Source organism: Prosopis cineraria, unplaced genomic scaffold, assembly GCF_029017545.1.
Source record: "Prosopis cineraria cultivar Desert tree isolate PC_DT_omini unplaced genomic scaffold, ASM2901754v1 PC7, whole genome shotgun sequence".
NCBI lineage: Eukaryota > Viridiplantae > Streptophyta > Magnoliopsida > Fabales > Fabaceae > Prosopis > Prosopis cineraria.
Genome location: NW_026555338.1, coordinates 34,659,227 through 34,677,040, shown reverse-complemented (window position 1 = coordinate 34,677,040; position 17,814 = coordinate 34,659,227). Strand labels below are relative to the sequence as shown.

The 17,814-nt window shown below is 34.8% G+C and overlaps 2 protein-coding genes across 3 annotated transcripts; one reads left to right on the top strand and one right to left on the bottom strand.

Annotated features, from left to right (window-relative positions):
* Positions 1 to 3,440: 3,440 nt before the first annotated feature.
* LOC129316748 (protein CONSERVED ONLY IN THE GREEN LINEAGE 160, chloroplastic) lies at positions 3,441 to 7,911 on the top strand. Of its 2 annotated transcripts, none has more exons than XM_054961132.1 (9): positions 3,441 to 3,887; positions 4,602 to 4,651; positions 4,735 to 4,813; positions 4,931 to 5,026; positions 5,217 to 5,297; positions 5,409 to 5,500; positions 6,505 to 6,581; positions 6,975 to 7,043; positions 7,530 to 7,671. In XM_054961132.1, exons 1-8 carry the CDS (start codon positions 3,573 to 3,575, stop codon positions 7,016 to 7,018), a joined length of 834 nt encoding a protein of 277 aa, XP_054817107.1. In that variant the 5' UTR covers positions 3,441 to 3,572; the 3' UTR covers positions 7,019 to 7,043; positions 7,530 to 7,671. The 2 variants fall into 2 exon arrangements, with proteins under 2 accessions (XP_054817107.1, XP_054817106.1); XM_054961131.1 differs by having other exon boundaries at positions 3,445 to 3,887; positions 6,505 to 6,600; positions 7,530 to 7,911.
* A 900-nt stretch (positions 7,912 to 8,811) lies between these two features.
* On the bottom strand, positions 8,812 to 14,036 carry LOC129315500 (phosphoenolpyruvate carboxylase 2). Its single transcript, XM_054959240.1, has 10 exons — positions 13,514 to 14,036; positions 12,785 to 13,179; positions 12,359 to 12,443; positions 11,986 to 12,208; positions 11,700 to 11,803; positions 11,518 to 11,605; positions 11,244 to 11,398; positions 10,016 to 11,014; positions 9,370 to 9,756; positions 8,812 to 9,246 (listed from the first exon to the last, which is right to left on the bottom strand). The coding sequence occupies exons 1-10, from the start codon at positions 13,679 to 13,681 to the stop codon at positions 8,950 to 8,952; spliced, it is 2,901 nt and encodes a 966-aa protein (XP_054815215.1). The 5' UTR covers positions 13,682 to 14,036; the 3' UTR covers positions 8,812 to 8,949.
* Between the last annotated feature and the right edge of the window lie 3,778 nt (positions 14,037 to 17,814).

Sequence of the window (17,814 nt, the reverse complement as noted above, 5' to 3'; positions counted from 1 at the left end):
CAAGCCGACCATTTCCAATATTTTCAAATTAAAGTAATCATATTAAATATATTTTAAATTCTAAAATATTTCAAAAAAAATCGAATATCTCTCAATTTTAATTAATATTTTTATAGTTTTAATTATGAAATTGTCATAGATTTAACATTCCTTGGTTGTAATTCATTATGTATTCATATTTTTAACCTAGGCAATATTTTGTGAAAGACAGACCAAAACCTTGATTTTGCAAAATAACTAGGTGATTCGATAGATTTATTAAATTTCATAATTTTTAATCTGATTTTAAAACACATCTTCAAATTTCTTTTTTGAGTGAAACACCTATTCAAATTGTAATTCCAATCAAAATTATATTTGGCCTAATTATTTAACATTTTTTACACCCCTCATATAACAGTACTCTTTATATATATAATAATGTAGAAGAGGAGGAGTAATTAGGTTGAGCAATACTTTGGTCAAAAAAAAAAAAAGTTGAGCAATAATCAAATGTAAAATCTAACCAACCAATCATTCAACCATTGTGTTTTATGAATTTGAATTCAGTGACGATAGATATTGAATATCTATATCATCTGAGTTATTAAAATTTATACCAATAATTAAGATAAATTTATTTATTTATTAATTAATTTTAAGTGAAATATAAAATTTAAATTATTAATTTAAATTTTAATGGTTTATATGATATAAGTATTCAATGTGATTAAATAAAAATTTATATTTCATACATGCTCGACACAAACACAAACATGAAGTCATGAAACATCATTCAAATCTTACGGTTGTAATTATCATAAATGCTTTTAATCAACCCCCCACCCTCCACCAAAAAAGGGAGAAAAAAAAAAAAAACTCAAACACACTTACTAGTTACTACTATCTACCTTGATTTTGCAACTTAAGCACTTCAATTGAGACTGCTCAAGAGTTGATACACTAACGTGAAGTTGAAAGAGATCTTGCAAATTAATTTTCCTGGATAAAAATGAAAGTTGCACATCACACTATAATGATAGAAAATAGCATGTACGTATATCATCTCATTGTAGATCAGGCAGCGTCAGGGCAAGATGTTGTGGACACAAGGCTCATGTTTCTGAGAAGTCTTTTGCTGGAACACTGGTGTTTCATGCATTGGCACTGATTCTTCTTCTTCTTCTTCAATCCAACGGTTGCTTCTTCAACTTTCTCATGGACAAAGTCCTTCTCTTCCTTACCACTCCTCTGTTTCCCCTGACTCTCTCTCCACAGCGCTCTCATTGCTTCTCTAATCTCACACTCCCTCTCTTCATGCATCCCCTCGCAGAACCCACAGCACTTCACCACTTCCTTCCTGCTTCGAATGCTTCTAATCTCTTCAAAACTGAAAGCCAGCCTCAGCGCATCGTTCAGAAAATTCGGTTTCTGCGGCAGAATCCATTCCTGAAACTCTGCTCTCAATCCATCTATGAACACTCCTTTCAGCAATGCCTCAGAGAGCCCGTGTTCCGGCCACCTCTGTAAAATCCATTGCAGTCTCAGAAAGTAAGATCTCACACTTTCCCCCTCGCCTTGGTTGATCCTCGTAAGCTCTGAACTTAACTCCTCCACTAGTTCGATTCTATGGTACGCTTCTAAAAATGACGACTTTATCTCGTCCCATGTAAGACAAGGGTACGGTTCGATGTTAAGGTCGTACCAGAGCGCGGCTTCTTCCTCGAGCGTTACCGGGAAGATCCTCATGCACATGTCAACAGAGGAAGCGCCGTTTGCTCTGCAAACTTTGCTGAAGCGGCTCAAATGGGCGATTGGGCATTCGGTTAGAGTCCCACGAAAAATAGGTAAAGGAGCAATTTTTATGTACGAAGTCATGGGGGGTGAGAGATTTAACAAGTTGGAAACCGACATTGAAGAGCTTTTTCTTTGAATGTTATTGCTCTCGGGAGTGTATTTAGTGGGTTTTCGTGAGGAAGAGGGGTCATCGTGTGCCTTGGCAACGGATTCGATGTTGTCGTCCTTATCAAATGGTTCGTATTCGTCTCCTTGGGATTCGTCGTACGGAGATTGGGAAGCAGAAGCTTCTGAATAATCGTCGTTGTCATCTTCCGTTTTCTTCTCTCTTAGGACTCCCCGGCGAGGCTTACCGCCAGCGGCGGCGGCAGATGATGAAATGGAGAATTCAGGTGAAGACGGAGATTGTCGTTGACGGTGTTTGCGAGTCATGATTGATGATTTTCTCCCGAACGGCGAATGGCTTTAACTGTCAAGGTGATGAAATGGGACCGGAAGAAAAACAAATAACCGCCAGTTACCGTTAGTTAGGAAAATGGGCCCAATGGGCTTTCACCAATTGTTTGCGTTTTTATGATATTTCAACACCCCAAAAAGAACATCTCAGCCACACGTCATCACTGTGTTTTCCTGTTATGTACCAAAAATTCATAAATAAAAAAAGCTTACCAAAAAAAATATATTGGCGTCTATTTTACTTTTTTCCTTAGTTTTTAATGAAAGAATTTTATTAAAATGGCTTGGATATAACATAATTTCAATCAAGTCTCAAAAAATTTTAAAATTTTATTACAAGCTTATAGCATTGAAATGAAGTAAAGTATTCTTGCTTGAATAACCAAAATATCCTTTGAGTATAATTAATATTACTAATATAATAAATTAATTTATAATTTTTACAAATAATATTAAAAAATAATAAATCAAGTTACAAGTAACATTAATAGAATAAATGTAACTTTTTATTATTATTGTAATATTATTTATAAAAACTGTAAACCAACTTGTTATTTTCATAATATTATTTATAAAAATTATAACTTAACTTATTATTATAATAATATTATTTGTAAAAATTATAACTTACTTTATTATTTTATTAATATTATTTATAAAAATCACAATTTAACTTATTATTTTAGTTATATTACTTGTATAAACTATAACTTAATTTGGTATAATAATATTACTTATAAAAATTTTAACTTGAATTATTATTTCAATAATATTAATATTAATTATAATTAAAGGTCATTTTGATTATTTAAATAAGAGAATTTATTTTATTTTAGTTCTTTTAATAGAAATTATGTCACATTTAAAAGACTTTAATGAAATTCTTTCAAAAAAAAAATCATCATTATACTATTCTTAAAATTTTTAAATATTTTGGATGACTATCACATAATTATTCAAACGTAAGACTCTTCAAAATTACCCTTATGTTTTGAAACCTTATCCAAACCTTGGTTTAGTTTGGCCTTAAACATAGTTTTGTTTAGCTCATATCAATTTGGATGGATTTGGTTCGATTTAATAGTTAAGTTTGGTTTTGAATAATTTTTAATTTGGTGGTAAAAAGAAGAACATTATTATTATTATTTTTGCCTTGTTTCATAAAAATTTCATTTCTGGTCGGAGAGGCAAAATGAGATATTGATTAGACAGTGTTTTTGTTTGTTTGGCTTGGGCACGCATGTGGCTCTGTGGCAGACACACAAGTGCAGTGTCATAGTTGCGCCTTCTTCAGCTCTCCGACTAACTGGTGGGCGCTGAATTCCGTTGAGCGCCAGAAAATGACGGTTCTCAACTACATATCTGTGACCTCTTCTGCCACGCCTATCTCACCGGAGCCTCCAACTCCGCCTCTAACGGACTCAAGACCGACGAAAATTCTTTTGCCAAAGAAAAAGCCTATGAAATGGTCCACTGGGGTGGCTCCAGGGGAATACGGTGGTCCTCCCACCACCTCCAAGCTTCGCAAGTATTGGGGAGGCGAGGAAGAAGACCCCTTAACCTCTGATGACTTCATGTGGAACAAAAACTTTGTGGATCGGTTTAAAAGGATGATTCAGGAACCTGAATCTTCTATTGAAGCAACTCCTGCGCAGGTCCCTAATATATTCGCTTTACTCTCAGTCACTTGCCATCTGAGTGTCTTTGTATTGTGTCGATTCTGTTTTATTTATATTGTGGGTTGCCTCCGCAATTTAATTGTGGGAAGTAATTTCTGGCTAATTATTCTGATTTCTGAGGGCTCTCCGTGGGTATTTACTCAATTGCCCATACTCCATTGAAATAAAAAAGACCAACACTGTTCTTGGAATCATTTGAAATGGGATCGATGAAATAAGTTTTATAATTCAGTCCTTTTAGAATGGCACTTAATCTTGTCTTCTGTAACGTTGTCTATTTTATGAGATAAAAATATTTTACTTACTACAGCTAGCTGGTCAAAATCTTGTCATGCTATGTAAGTGTGGTTTTACATTAAACACACATTATGGATGTGCTAGAAAAAAGTCTGTCTGACTAGCAAAAAAATCAATATCAATATATCAAGAACGGAATTCTTTATTTATCAAAGTCTATGTAATGTATGGGAGGTCCACCTAGTTTTGTGTATTTAGAATTCTTTTCCTTACTGCTGTTGGTTGACTGTGAGTTCACCTTGGCTTTTACAATGGCAGACATTAAAATTCGTAAGTTTTGTTTCTCTTTCCTTGGTGATTATGGAAGCTTTAGTAAATTTTTCCAATTAACTACTAACTGTTTGCTTGTGCTTTTTTGAGTTGGCTAACATCAACAAGATTTGTTGTAAATAGGAAGAGCCATCTGGATTTCTGAGCTTAAATAGAGTCATGAGCCTTGACAGGTCTTATTCCACTATAGGCTAAATCAAATTTTCAATTGTGGTTGCATTTTATTTTCTATTCTTTAACTGGATTATATTACCAGTTTGGAAGTTGATTTGAGCAAAGAACTCTCAGCTCCTGCAAAAAGATTTGTAGACCAACCAGTTGAGGCAGCAACTGAAGTAAGGGACTTTTCTCTGGACTTTAAGCTGATCATTATATTTATGGATTTTATTGAATGTATCACACCTACATGTTCATATGATTTTACTGGTCCTTTCAAATTATATGGTGATCAGATCACTGAAAGCAAGAGAGTAAGATGGAGATTGGCACCAACACGCCGTGAGCAAGACAAATGGGATAGAGCTACCAAGGCTGCAACTGGTGGCAGTGTAAGTAATGTTTGCTATCATTTCAACTTCCAGCTTCTGGAACTAACCACGAAATGTTTGCTGCTGTAAGACGTAAAACTCTATCAATATTTTACTTTAGAGCCAACAAAAGACAGTTGGCAGTGCATGCATCTATAGTAAAATTTTAGTTGCATTCTTCTTTTCTAATATTGGTCAAATTTATATACAGGATGTGATGCTTAGGGAAATAAGGCAGTCTCGTGAAGACCCAGAAGTATTGGCTGCTCAATCTCAAGAGCAGTATGATAAGGTAGTCAATAGCATTGTATGTTCGTATTTGCTGGTTACCTTCTCCATTTTGACACTGATTACATATCAAATTGTTAATTATTTTATTTAGCATATTATTTTTTTTTTCCAGTTGAAAAAGAAGTTACAAATCCTCACATTGGGGATAGGTGGCGTGGGTCTGGTATCTGCTTATGCTTCTTATTCTGCTGAGGTGGCAGCTAGGTACTTATGTCTCCATGCATCTAATCAGTTTTCCCCTTTGAGTTCATTGTAAATGTATCTTTCACCTATGCTTTCCCTATGGCACAATTTATACTTCAGTTTAATAGAACCAACGCCCATCCAGTAAACATGATCTATAATAATTCCTTGACTCTTACACATGCTGGCATCTGCTGTATGTTGAATGAACTAAGCATATTTGTGGTTCAATGGTGCTGTTAAAACTCATGACTTGATAGGTGAAAGCAAAATACTGTCAGCAACAAGCCAGAATTTTTTTTTCTTCAGAAAAAATAAAAGAGCCAAAGGTTTGATGGGCTGAACCAAGCATATTTTAACTGCTCATTCATTTCTTATTATGATAGAACATTTCACCTTTTATAGAGGCTTTTAAAGTAAAAACCAAAATGGAAGGAAATGAAATGGAAGGTTGAATATTTAGCTCCCGATGTCTGGAAATTTAATGTGAAAGGGATGTGAATACATCTTTCATGTATTTGATTTGCAGAGTGAAAGGGAGGACAATAGACTAATTATGGGGAGACAAATCTCTTCTTTTTTTCTTCCAAAATCAATTTTTTTCTGCCCCCGGGGGGCCTCCCCAATCCATTCCAGTTCCCCTGTACTAGAATCAGCAAACCCAAAAAAAGGGGGGGGGGGCTTGTGAATTTGTTTGTTCTTCCAGAGTTACTGCTTGGCTTTAACCTGAACTCCTCTCTAAAGGGCCAGTGAATTTCTTTTTTGGTCTGAATGGTGCTAGTGAATTTGAGATTATTAATATCCAAAACTCCCGGGGATATTTTTGAATAACCATTGAGAGACCAATTGGATTGCTCCTCAGGTTTTAGTTACACACACACACACACACACACACAAATACTGGTGGAAGGCAAAGCTACATTCAATAGCTGATATTTCAGAAGATCTTGAATTGTTCACAATAAAGCTGCGTGTGCTACTTTCTATCCATGATTTCTAATGCGTGTTATCTTTCATATATTCAGCTTTGGTGCTGGATTGCTTGGTTCGTTGGTATATATACGCATGCTGGGTAGTAGCGTGGACTCACTGAAAACAGATGGTGCGAAGGGCCTTGTCAAGTAATGTGTAGATGATAGAATCACTTTGCAGATTTTAATTTCTTCGCTAGACCCACAATATAACTGGGCATTTTAGTTCCTGTCATTAAGACTTCAAATCTTGGTTGATTAATCCTATTTTGCTTTTAATATGCTATTAATCATTTTTCAAGAATTATTCTGTCATGTGACTCATGTCTAACCTTATAGCAACCATATGCAATATAATTACCCAAGATAATTGGCAGGAGCACATATTAGCCTAGGTTGAGATGCCCTTAACAATTTTGTTTGAGTATGGTGATCAGACCACAATTTCACCGAGTATGTTAGATAGATGATCACTTTATCTAATTCTGACGGCTTAAAAGAGGTTTACTGGATGTTAATTGCAGGGGAGCTGTTGGGCAGCCTAGATTACTGGTTCCTGTTGTACTAGTCATGATTTACAATCGTTGGAATTCGTAAGTAATCTTCAAGCAGGCGTGCAATTGGATCATTTACTCTTTCGCTCGAATAGCTATATTTATCCGCCTATAGATTTTCCTAGAGTCCTATTCAAGGTTACCAAGCATATGAATTATGTTTTTTCTTGTTTTCGTACTACAAGGACATGGCCATGCGGAATTATCTTTTTTTCTGTTTTTTGTTTATCTGGGATGGCCTTTCAATAATTTGTGGATAAAAGATTGTTCTGGGTTAAGCTTTTCAAGAGACTGAGCTCTCATCAGTTGAATTTTTGGTTACAAGCTCAAGGTAAGAATCACAAAATTCATGTTAGGGTACAAAAGCTAAACTGTCGAGAACTCCTCTTCTTGAGAAAGTTGAACCTCCATGATCAGCCATCAATCTAAATTTTTTCTATTTGTTCATTAACCCAATTTAGTGAGTCTTATGACACTTGATAAGACCCTCGTTTTTGTCATCTAACAGGATAGTTTCATTTTCAGGATTCTTGTTCCAGAATTTGGATCTATGCACTTGGAATTGATACCAATGCTAGTGGGATTTTTTACATACAAGATTGCAACTTTTTTTCAAGCTATTGAGGACACGTTTACTCTACCTGTGAAGAAGACCTAAATATTACTGGCAGAAAAAATGCTTGAGCTTCTTATGTCAGTACTCATTTTCCTCTTGATGCAACTTGTAAAGTTATTTTGTATTTTGCTCAATGGCCAAGGCTGCTTCCTATTGGCTATTACCTTGTTTCTGAGCTATATTAAAATTATACAGGACTCCTTTCCATTCAAATGTAAGGCATGTGTACCTAATGTATGCCTACCAAGGGAGACAATTAGGTAATCAAGTACCTGTGTTTGTTTGTTTGTTTTTTGAACGGTTTTTTGTTTTTAAAAATAAAAAAAAATTAAAAAGCTTGTTTGGATAAATGTTTTGAATCTAATCATTTCCAAAACTATTCTTATTTTTTTTTAAATACCAAAAAGTAGAAATATCTTAAAATTATTCTCATTTTTTTTATTTTCAAAATGTTACTTGTGATTATTAAAAATTATAGTGACCTTGATTAGTGATGATCATAAATCACAACTATTAACCACTGGCAACCATTACTATTGATTAATTTTTTTAATTTCAAAATTGGTTTTAAATTAACACAACGAAACAAATTTTTATTTTGTTTTGTTTTGAAAAATAATTTTAAAAACTGTATTAGAAAATAATTTTTTTAAAAAAATGAGAATAGAAACCAAATATATAGTAAGATTTTGATTTTTTTTTTCAACTTTGTCCTTTAAATGCAAGGAACTTAGGTCATATTAGTGAAGGAAAGCAATTACTTTTAATATCCTCATAGAAATTTTAGAAAACAAAACATTAATTGTCTTTTAAAAATTCGCAAAATATCTTACATAATAAAACATATAGAACTTTTCAAAATATGCCTTGAAATTAAAATAGAGAGAATGGCAGAAGGCATAACAAGTGCTAGCAGGCCATTCTGATTTTCTACATGGACACTAAGCATCAACACTGAGGAAAAAATGCTCGTGATAGCAAGTTATTTATAAATCATAAAAACTTGTCAGTCTTAAATCCATGATTAATAGATTCTTAAGATTGCTAAGCTTTCAATAAAAATCTCTACAAGGATTGGTGGCTGATCCGCGACAGGTATCAGATAAACGATTAAAACAAAAAAAAAAAAAAAAACTATAAAGCGATCGAGATTTGAGAGAAACAGAAATGCGGAAGGGCGTCAGCACCTAGTTGGCAGTACAAGACAAAGCCTGGCTTTATTTATATATGGATATAGGGTAATATAGTTACTTTGATGCAAATCCAAATAGATAACAATATTTGAAGTTATATATCCTCGGCATAAGAAAAAGCAAAGACACGCATGGCTTAGCCAGTGTTCTGCATGCCAGCAGCAATGCCTTTCATGGTCAAAATAAGGGTATCCTCAAGACCAGGAGCATACTCGCTTTTAGGATTAAGCTTGACAAGTTCTGCCGCCGGCTTCCCTGATTCCATGTACTCCTTTGATAAGTGTGGCCTCAACTTCACGTGGTAGTCCGGATCACGTATTCTCTTCAATGTGTATGCCTGCAACACGTTCAGGGTTGTGATGTATGAATCTCGAAGACGCAGTCTTTGCTTCAGGTATGGGTCCCCTTCCAGAAGATCTTTATGCCCCGCAATCTGCAGCACAACATTCATACCAACCATGTTCATCACTGGAAACATCATGCTGTTTATACCTAAAAATAACAGCAGCAGGAATAAGAGAAATCTAGCAAGCAAAGTCATGAATTGCATTAGCACCTGGAGGAGGAAACTCTTGGTTTCTTCAAATTTATCCCTTAGACGCTCTCCAAATGACAACAGTTCTCCTGAGACTAAAAGTTTATCATATAATGCAGCAATCCCTGGGTCTCCCTTGGCGAACACCATCTCAACCAGGTCAAGAGTGACCCTGAAGAACGGCCACTGATTGTACATATCTTGAAGCATTTGGAGATTCCTAGGATCCTTCTCAATTGCATGCTTAAATGCTGCACCAAAGCCAAGCCACACTGGTAAATGAAACCTTGTCTGCGTCCATGCAAATATCCATGGGATAGCTCGCAGTGATTCAATCCCTCCACTTGGTTTTCTCTTTGATGGACGACTTCCAATGTTCATTCTTCCATACTCCAACTCAGGTGTAGCCTGCACTTTCCATTATTACAATAAGAACAAGAAACAATTGTGAGGCCATAAGTATCGTCATTAGTTTTGTAACTCAACAAAGAAGGAAATACTTCACAAAAAAGGAGTGCTAGAACCAGCAAAGCCTAGAATAACAAGGAAGTATGTTCATGGGTTTAAATCACTAAAATTCCCAAAACAACAAAGGGTAAACAAGGAGATTCTTATTAGCCAAAAACTAATTCGAAGAGAATTAAGATAGATTAAAAATAATACTCACACATCTGAAGTATTCAACGAAGCGTGGTTCCTGGAAAACAATGGAGCGATACTCCTTTGTGGCAATGATTGCCATCTCATCCAAGAGAGCACGCCATTCTGGTTTAGGCGACACAGGAGGGTGCATTCCATGCTCGAGTGTAGCAGCAGTGAAGCGCTGAAGTGTCCTAAAGCACAAGTGCTCCTCTCCAAAAGACTGTTCAATAACTTCACCTTGGACTGTCACACGAAGAGACCCATGAATAGTCTCTGGAGGCTGAGACAATATAGCAAGATGAGTAGGACCTCCCCCTCTTCCAACAGTCCCTCCTCTGCCATGGAACATCGTAAGCTTCACACCAAACTCTTTAGCAACATGTATCAGCTCTTCTTGAGCCTTGTACAGTGCCCAAGCTGCTGAAAGGCGCCCAGCATCTTTACCTGAATCTGAGTATCCAATCATAACCTCTTGCTTTCCATTGATCCGGTTTCTGTACCAATCAATAGAGAATAGGCGAGCTACTGCAGCTGGTGCTGCTTCAAGATCAGCAAGCTTTTCAAACAATGGGACAACTCTTAAAGGCTCTTTCACATGACATTCACGTTGTAGAAGTTCTACGGCAAGCACATCGGATGGTGCTGTTGCCATTGAGATGATGTAGGCTCCGAAGCTATCTGAAGGAAGCTCTGAAATGACATGGAAGGTTTCTAAAACATCAGCAATTTCTTCAGTTTTGGGAAGGTCAGGGCCAAAGAGGGGACGCTTGCCACTAAGTTCAGATAAGAGCCATTCTTGCCTGCGTTCCTCAGACCATTCTCGGTAAGACCCAATGTCCAAATGTTGTGTGATGGCATTCATGACATCAGTGTGCCTGTCTGATTCTTGCCGGATGTCAAGTCTCACAATTGAGAGTCCAAATGTAGAAACTTGCCTTAAGAAATCAAGGAGGCTTCCATCAGCAATTGCACGATCACCACAAGCACAGAGTGACCTATAGCAGAGCTCCAGAGGCTCCAGGAACTACAACAAATTGCCACCATTTTCTCGTTATACAAATCCAAAGTGCGAGAAAAGCAGGCATAATCGATCAAAAAATCATGGTCTATATGTCTAAGAAATAGATTTCTTTGATCAAGAACCAAAACAAAAACAGGGAGGATATGGGAATATGCAAATTCTAGTACTTGTAGTAACATAAAGGTTGTCTCTTTACAATGTCAGATGGTTGAAACTGTTGTAAGGACAGTACCTGCTCAACATTTGTGAAGGTTGTCTCTTCAGCAATGTCAGAGTTTCCATGGGCTAAAATGTGGCGAGCACGTTCACGTGTATTATATAATTTGTCCCTCACATCACCTAGAATAACACGATATGGCTCATTTGGAGGAATTTGTTTCCAAAACTCTGCAGCAATGAAGCATTGATTCTGGTCATATTCAAGGCCAATTGAAACTACATTTTCAACGGATATATCAATTGTTCATAAGTCTCATTCAGAAAAAAACGATTTCATTATTTCATACCAATATAATGTTTAGCATCTCTCTTAGAGGATCCATGGAGTTGATCAGCACGAACACGGAGCTCATCATTGCACCGCCACATGGACAACTGAAACATGACATGTGTAACAGGTAAGAACAATAACCTTCTTGCAAAGTATGGTCATGATATTAATAAGCAAGAGAGAACAGTATATTGATACCTCAAACATGAGATCCTCAATTTGAGAGAAATATAAATTAGCAGCCATCATTCTGGCCAATAAGCACACATCCCTCGTAACCTCAGGGGTAACTCTGGGGTTCCCTATAATGCACATTAGACACAGAGGCGCAAGAAAAATCAGCCTCTAATGGCATGCAAGAGACGTAATGGATGAAGAAAACATGAAGCATCAGATATGTTGAACACATACAGAGAAAGAAAACTTCAGAAGGTTAAAAGAGATAATTGCTATGTAATTGAATAACAAGGAAGAAGAAAGATACCATCACGATCCCCTCCCATCCAAGAAGAGAATTGAATGACAGGAGCATTATATGGGACACGCTCATTTATTCCAATGTTCTTCAAAGCTGTGTCAACCCGACGCAAAAACTTTGGTACACCCTTCCAGATTGTCTCATGGAAGTAGCTCATTCCTGCCCTCATCTCATCTTGTGGGGTAGGAGGAGTCCTTCGAATTTCATCCGTACGAAATGCAGCTTGAATCTGCATAACAATTAAAAAAGAAAAAAAAAAAAGATTTTAAGCGATTGCAAACTAACTGAGGAATCATGCGGATGTTGGCACTGATCTATGTGGATCATATAATGTATATGGTGACAAGAAGACAGTATTCAACGGTTAACATCTATGCACCTCTCTTTGCAAAGCCTCATCAAGTTCCTGCTTATCATCAGGTGTTATGTCTTTGGCATATAACTGAGTCAAACAATCCCTTATCCTGAAATAGAAAAACAATGATTGTCGACCAGATTGATAATTATTCTTCTGCAGTTTTGCACAGAGATCGCCACAGTACTAGAAATAATGGATTTGTCGTATGTGCATATTACTATGTTCTGTCATTACAGTTTATCTTTTCTTTCGAGAATTAAAATAAGACCTTCAACCTGTGGGGGACAAAATTAAGACAATGTGCAGCTGTCAAGCACCAAAATGTCTATTCACAATTTTCTCCTTTACTGCATACTCATGCTAATTAATAGATTAAAAAACGATGGGCCACCATAATTACTCTATTGACTACTCGCGATTAAGGAACGAAATAAGAGATAAACAAACCTTCCATGCTTTTGAAGCAAAGATCGACGAACAGACTGAGTAGGGTGAGCAGTTAAGACCAAATCAACAGTCTGGCTCTTCAAGGCATCAAAGACTTGCTCTGGGGTCTTGTTTAGTTGGTTCACAAGCCTCTTGAAGGTCTCTTCAATATCTGATTCAGTGATGGCAGAGTTCTCATCCGCAAAATCACCCTTCTTCAACAACTTGATCCTTCTTCTATATGCAATCTGAACCTCCTCTGCCAAATTGGCCAAATTAAGCATGTGAGAAAATGATTTGGCAACAACAATGGAGTCCCCAGCATCAAGTCCAGTTAGCATATTCCCAAGTTCCTCCAACTTCTGAGTGTCATGCTTCCCTTCGTACTCAGCTGACCTTTCATAACACTCTTGGACCTAATCCATTCATAAAAATTACAGAATTAGTCCATTTCAGCTCAAACACACAAGTCCTGGACCAAAACGCATCTGAAACTGAAATAAATGAAAATAGGGACTTTGTCAAATGACATCTACTAATCATATAAACCAATCTCAAATCTAAACCAGATGCAGCTTCTCGTCACCTGGGCATGTTAAGAGACCAAAAAAGTTCATTGCTCCCACGAAAAAAAAAAAAGGGAAGTGTGGTTTGGGACATCAGTTAAATTGAGCAAAAGAACAGGATCGATCTATGCAAGACCACAAAACTAAACTAGCAAGAATCGTGAAGAAGTGGAAATGAAAGTACCGTTTCTCTGATGTCTTCTCCATGCAAATCCTGAAGAATATCAAGGAAGCGATCCAGCAGCAAAGCGTCATACTCGACCAACTTGTCATCATCGGACACCTTCGCAGGTGCCAGTAACCTCAATTGAGCATCAATTGAGGCCATTTTCTCAAGGTGCCGAGTCGCCATCTCACTTTTTATCTCACTCACTTTACTGACCCGCTCTATTTCTTAGTCTCTCTAAACCAGCCAATTCGACCAAGATGACCCAGAAAGTAGATAACTCTCGTGATCAAAAGCACTGAAAGCGAGTCCTTCTGGTTCGAGAGGATAGAAAAGTGAAATCTCGTGAGTGCACGGATGAAGATCTCGTAGGTTCGAAGCTAAAATGTTCCTTGTGATCTCTGCACGGAAAAGTACGGAGGAAAGTGAATAAGTTCGAGTAGCTACTTCGCCTCCGTGACGACGAAGAGAAAGAGATAAAAGATTTGATTTCAAGAGAGACGTGAAAGTGCTGTAGACTTGCAGTATCAGCGTATCACGTCCGTCCGAGGCCTCCAATTTATGGAAAGAAACCTCTTCCGTTTTATCGTTTAGATGGAAAACGTCATTTGCAACGAGGGGTAAAAAAAAAAAAAGGGCGTAAAATTTTATTATAATTTTTTTTAAAAAAGGGCAAATATATTATAAAATTGTATTTGAGAAATATAAAAACTAAAAAATTAATTAAAAAATTTCTAACCATAATTCTCCATTTGTCTAAAATTAAAGTCACTAATATTTAAAAAGGCTAAAATATAATTATGTCCCTCATGTTTTTAAGAGACGTAATTAATATGTTAAAGTATTTATAGGCGCAATGTGCGCTTTTCAAAATTGAACAATCCCACCCTTAACTAATAGAATTAAACTTTGACTATTAAGTTCACTATCATCTGCCACATAGCATTTATGAAAAAAAATTAAAGAAAATAACACGTGGCTTTTGGCTCTTCAATCATGTCGTGCTTCCTCTTCCCATGTTCAATAGCTTCCTCCTCAGCTTCCCATCTTCCCATCTGCCTGATCTTCCTCTTCCCAGCCATGGCTTCATGTTTTCCCCCAGATCTGGATCACCCACTCATGGCCTCCTCATCTTTTCTCGTCTTCTTTCTCTCGTAATCTTACTGACTCTGAGACGGCAGGCCCTCTGAAGAAGAATGCGAGCGATGGCGACGGTGATGGACAAGCACGGGAGATTTAGGAGGATGGACGCGAGTAAACCAGATGATGAGGACAAGTACTGCTACCCTGTTCAACCTTTGATATAGTTCTGTATTGACAAGATAGGTGTTGAACGAAACAGATTCTACTCGCTATCTCCGGTGTGCCAGTGCTTAAAATGTTTCACGCCCAAGTCACCATAATCTTGGAATTCGGCGGGCTAGGTGCGTGTGAAGTAAACCTCTGAATTGCTTTGAAAAAAACATCCCCTGCGTGCGAAGTAAAACCCCAGATCCATCCCTTGCACCTGTGTGCCTTTGATTTCAAGCTTGTTTTTCCTTGCAAATTTGCTAGTTCAGATTGATGATTTTAGTTTGATTTTAGACCTGGACCTTGGTGGCTGTTTCTAGTAATTAGTTTAGTTTAATGATTTTCGAAATTCATAGCATGATTTCTTGTAGTTATTGATTAATTGGATTATTTTGTTTTGTTTTGTTGGCTGCTTTTAGCAATTAGCGTAGTCTGTTCATTTTCTAAATTTTTTTTGATCTTCCTATTCTGGATGATTTGTTTTGATGATGGTTGATGAAGGTGGAAAATGAAGATTGGGTTTGAGTTCTGGTAATTGGAATGAACGCAGATGATTTGATTTTTCCTCTTTCAATTTTTGATTATTTTTTAAGTATTCGCATCTGATGTGTTAACTGATGTGGCATGCCAAATTTTAGTATAATTAGAATTTGTCCTTGTGCAATATGTACACAGGAAAGATTTTAAAATATTATAATTTTAAAAATATTAATCTACTGCATATTACTGTAATAGTTTTTTAAATTTGTTAAGCAGAATCTTCAACTTATATTATTTTCTCATTTATTTAATATTAATTACTTATATATTATTTTATTATTTTATGATGATTATATCATTTATTTAAAGCATGCAAATGTAATTATATAACAATTTTATAGATTCTAATGTACAAGAGAATATGTAAAAAAAAAAAGTCTCTCTTTTAATAAATGAAAATAGCCATAGTTAAAAAATTTTAATGGTGAGAAAATAAAATGAAACAATTTAAATTTTAATGGGCTTTTATTTTATTTATAAAAAAGACATGAGATATTTAAAAAATAAAATTTATATCTTATTGATTACTTTTTATCTCACATACACCAAACCATTATTGCATAAAAGTTTATATAATGAAAAAAAATATGAAAAATAAAAAAAAAAAAGAAAGAGAGAGGAGAGAGTTACTCAAATGATGAGAATTATACAATAAAAGGTAAATGACTTCATGTAATGAATGGGAGATATTAATTTTTTACTTAGTTTGAGAAAAGTAGAGGGTGGAAGGAGAGATTTTAATTTGATTTAAAAATATAGGCAAGTAGAATTATAACATTTTAACAGAGGAAAAATGAAAGAGAAAAAAAAGAAAAATCAATTAAAAACTTTCAGCCATATTTCTCAATTTTTTAATACTAAACTCATCAAAGTATAAACAATATATAAAATTTGTCAACTCAAAATGCATATTAAAAAAAATATTAGTAGCAACCTGCAATTCAAAATTTATTATCCCTTGCAAATTAAAAATTAAAATTAAAAATATAATAAACAACTTGTTTTATTCTATAATTTTTTTATTTTGATACATGTTAAAATTACAACTAATACCTTATTTTATTCTATAATCTTTCACCTTGTTCAATTTAAAACTTAATCTAAATAATAATGAAAAGAAGTGTTTAGTAATTTACTATTCGTGAGAAGTAAAAAATTTAACAACATACTATAGCTAATAATTTATTACCCCATGCGAAATGCATTGTTGTAAGTCATTTAAAAAAATCTGGGAACCAAAAGATCTATTTGTGGAAATCAGAAGTCATTTAAAAAATTTTAAAAATAAAATATAAATTAAAAATCTAAGAATTTCATAAAATTCAAAAAATAAAAAGCTAAAATAAAAATGTTAAAAAAATTTATGTTGTTAATTTTTTAATAAATATATTTTAATAATTTATGATTAAAAATATTTTTAAAAATATATTTTTTGAAAACAATAAAAATATTAAGTGTAATAAATGTGCAAATATTTTAACAACATACTATAACTCAGAATTTATTAACCTATATATAATGTGCAGTTATGAGTCATTTAAAACAATATAAAATAAAAAGATAAATTAAAAAAATTAAGAATTTCATAAAATTCACAAAAATAAAAATATTAAAAATAAATTTTTATGTTTTTAATTTTTAATAAATATATTTTAATAATTTATTATTAAAAATACTTTTAAAAAACGATTTGTTTTTTAAAGAACAAAAATATTAAATATAACATTTTTACTGTATATCTAGGATAAAGAGATTGCTAGGATGAGAGGCTTGGCATGAGCGCAATATCGGTACTGCATTGTTTATCCACTGTTCATTGATCGAATATGATCAAACAATACAAAGGTACGTAAAACTTGATCAATCATGATACTGAGTCATGAATTAGAGATTCAATTGGGTTGAATTGAAAGTTGAATCGGTGATAAATTAATCATAAACCAACAATAATAATAAGTCTTTATCCCACTAGGTGGGATCGGCTACATGGATTGTAAGACGCCATTGTGCTCTATCATTTATTAAGGTTGAATCGGTGACAAATTAATCATAATTAAAATAATATAATTTAAATTAAAAGACATTAATTATAAAAACATTCAATCAAATCCAACCACTTAAAAGTCTAACAATAATAAAATACAACACTTTAAATATTTATCCTTAGAATTACAACCCTTTAATCTTAAAAATCTAGAGAAGAGATGGAGACAGAGCTGGAGAAGAGACGGAAACTAAGCTGAAGAAGAGACGGAAATAGCAAAGATGGAGATAGAGTTGGAAAAGAGACGAAAAGTTAGAGACTGAACTAGAGAATAGATAGAGATAGAGTTGAAGCCTGGAGAAAAGACAGAGACTGAGTTGGAGAAGAGACGTTGATTAGGTTAAGACAATAGAGGAGAGAGACACAGACGAAAGGCCGAATTGAATGCTGTTTAGAAATTTAGATTGGACTTAACGTTTTTTGCCTTTAATTTTTTATTTTTTGA

What these genes read in the sequence shown, in the direction of transcription:
- LOC129316748 (XM_054961131.1), top strand. Translation starts at nt 3,573, where the DNA reads ATGACGGTTCTCAACTACATATCTGTGACCTCTTCTGCCACGCCTATC. An exon ending in TTGAAGCAACTCCTGCGCAG is followed by an intron (nt 3,888 to 4,601) that starts GTCCCTAATATA and finishes TGTTGTAAATAG; the next exon opens with GAAGAGCCATCTGGATTTCT. An exon ending in AGAGTCATGAGCCTTGACAG is followed by an intron (nt 4,652 to 4,734) that starts GTCTTATTCCAC and finishes TTATATTACCAG; the next exon opens with TTTGGAAGTTGATTTGAGCA.
- LOC129315500 (XM_054959240.1), bottom strand. Translation starts at nt 13,681, where the DNA reads ATGGCGACTCGGCACCTTGAGAAAATGGCCTCAATTGATGCTCAATTG. An exon ending in AGATGCTAAACATTATATTG is followed by an intron (nt 11,399 to 11,517) that starts GTATGAAATAAT and finishes TCATTGCTGCAG; the next exon opens with AGTTTTGGAAACAAATTCCT. An exon ending in CCAAGAGTTTCCTCCTCCAG is followed by an intron (nt 9,247 to 9,369) that starts GTGCTAATGCAA and finishes GTTGTGCTGCAG; the next exon opens with ATTGCGGGGCATAAAGATCT.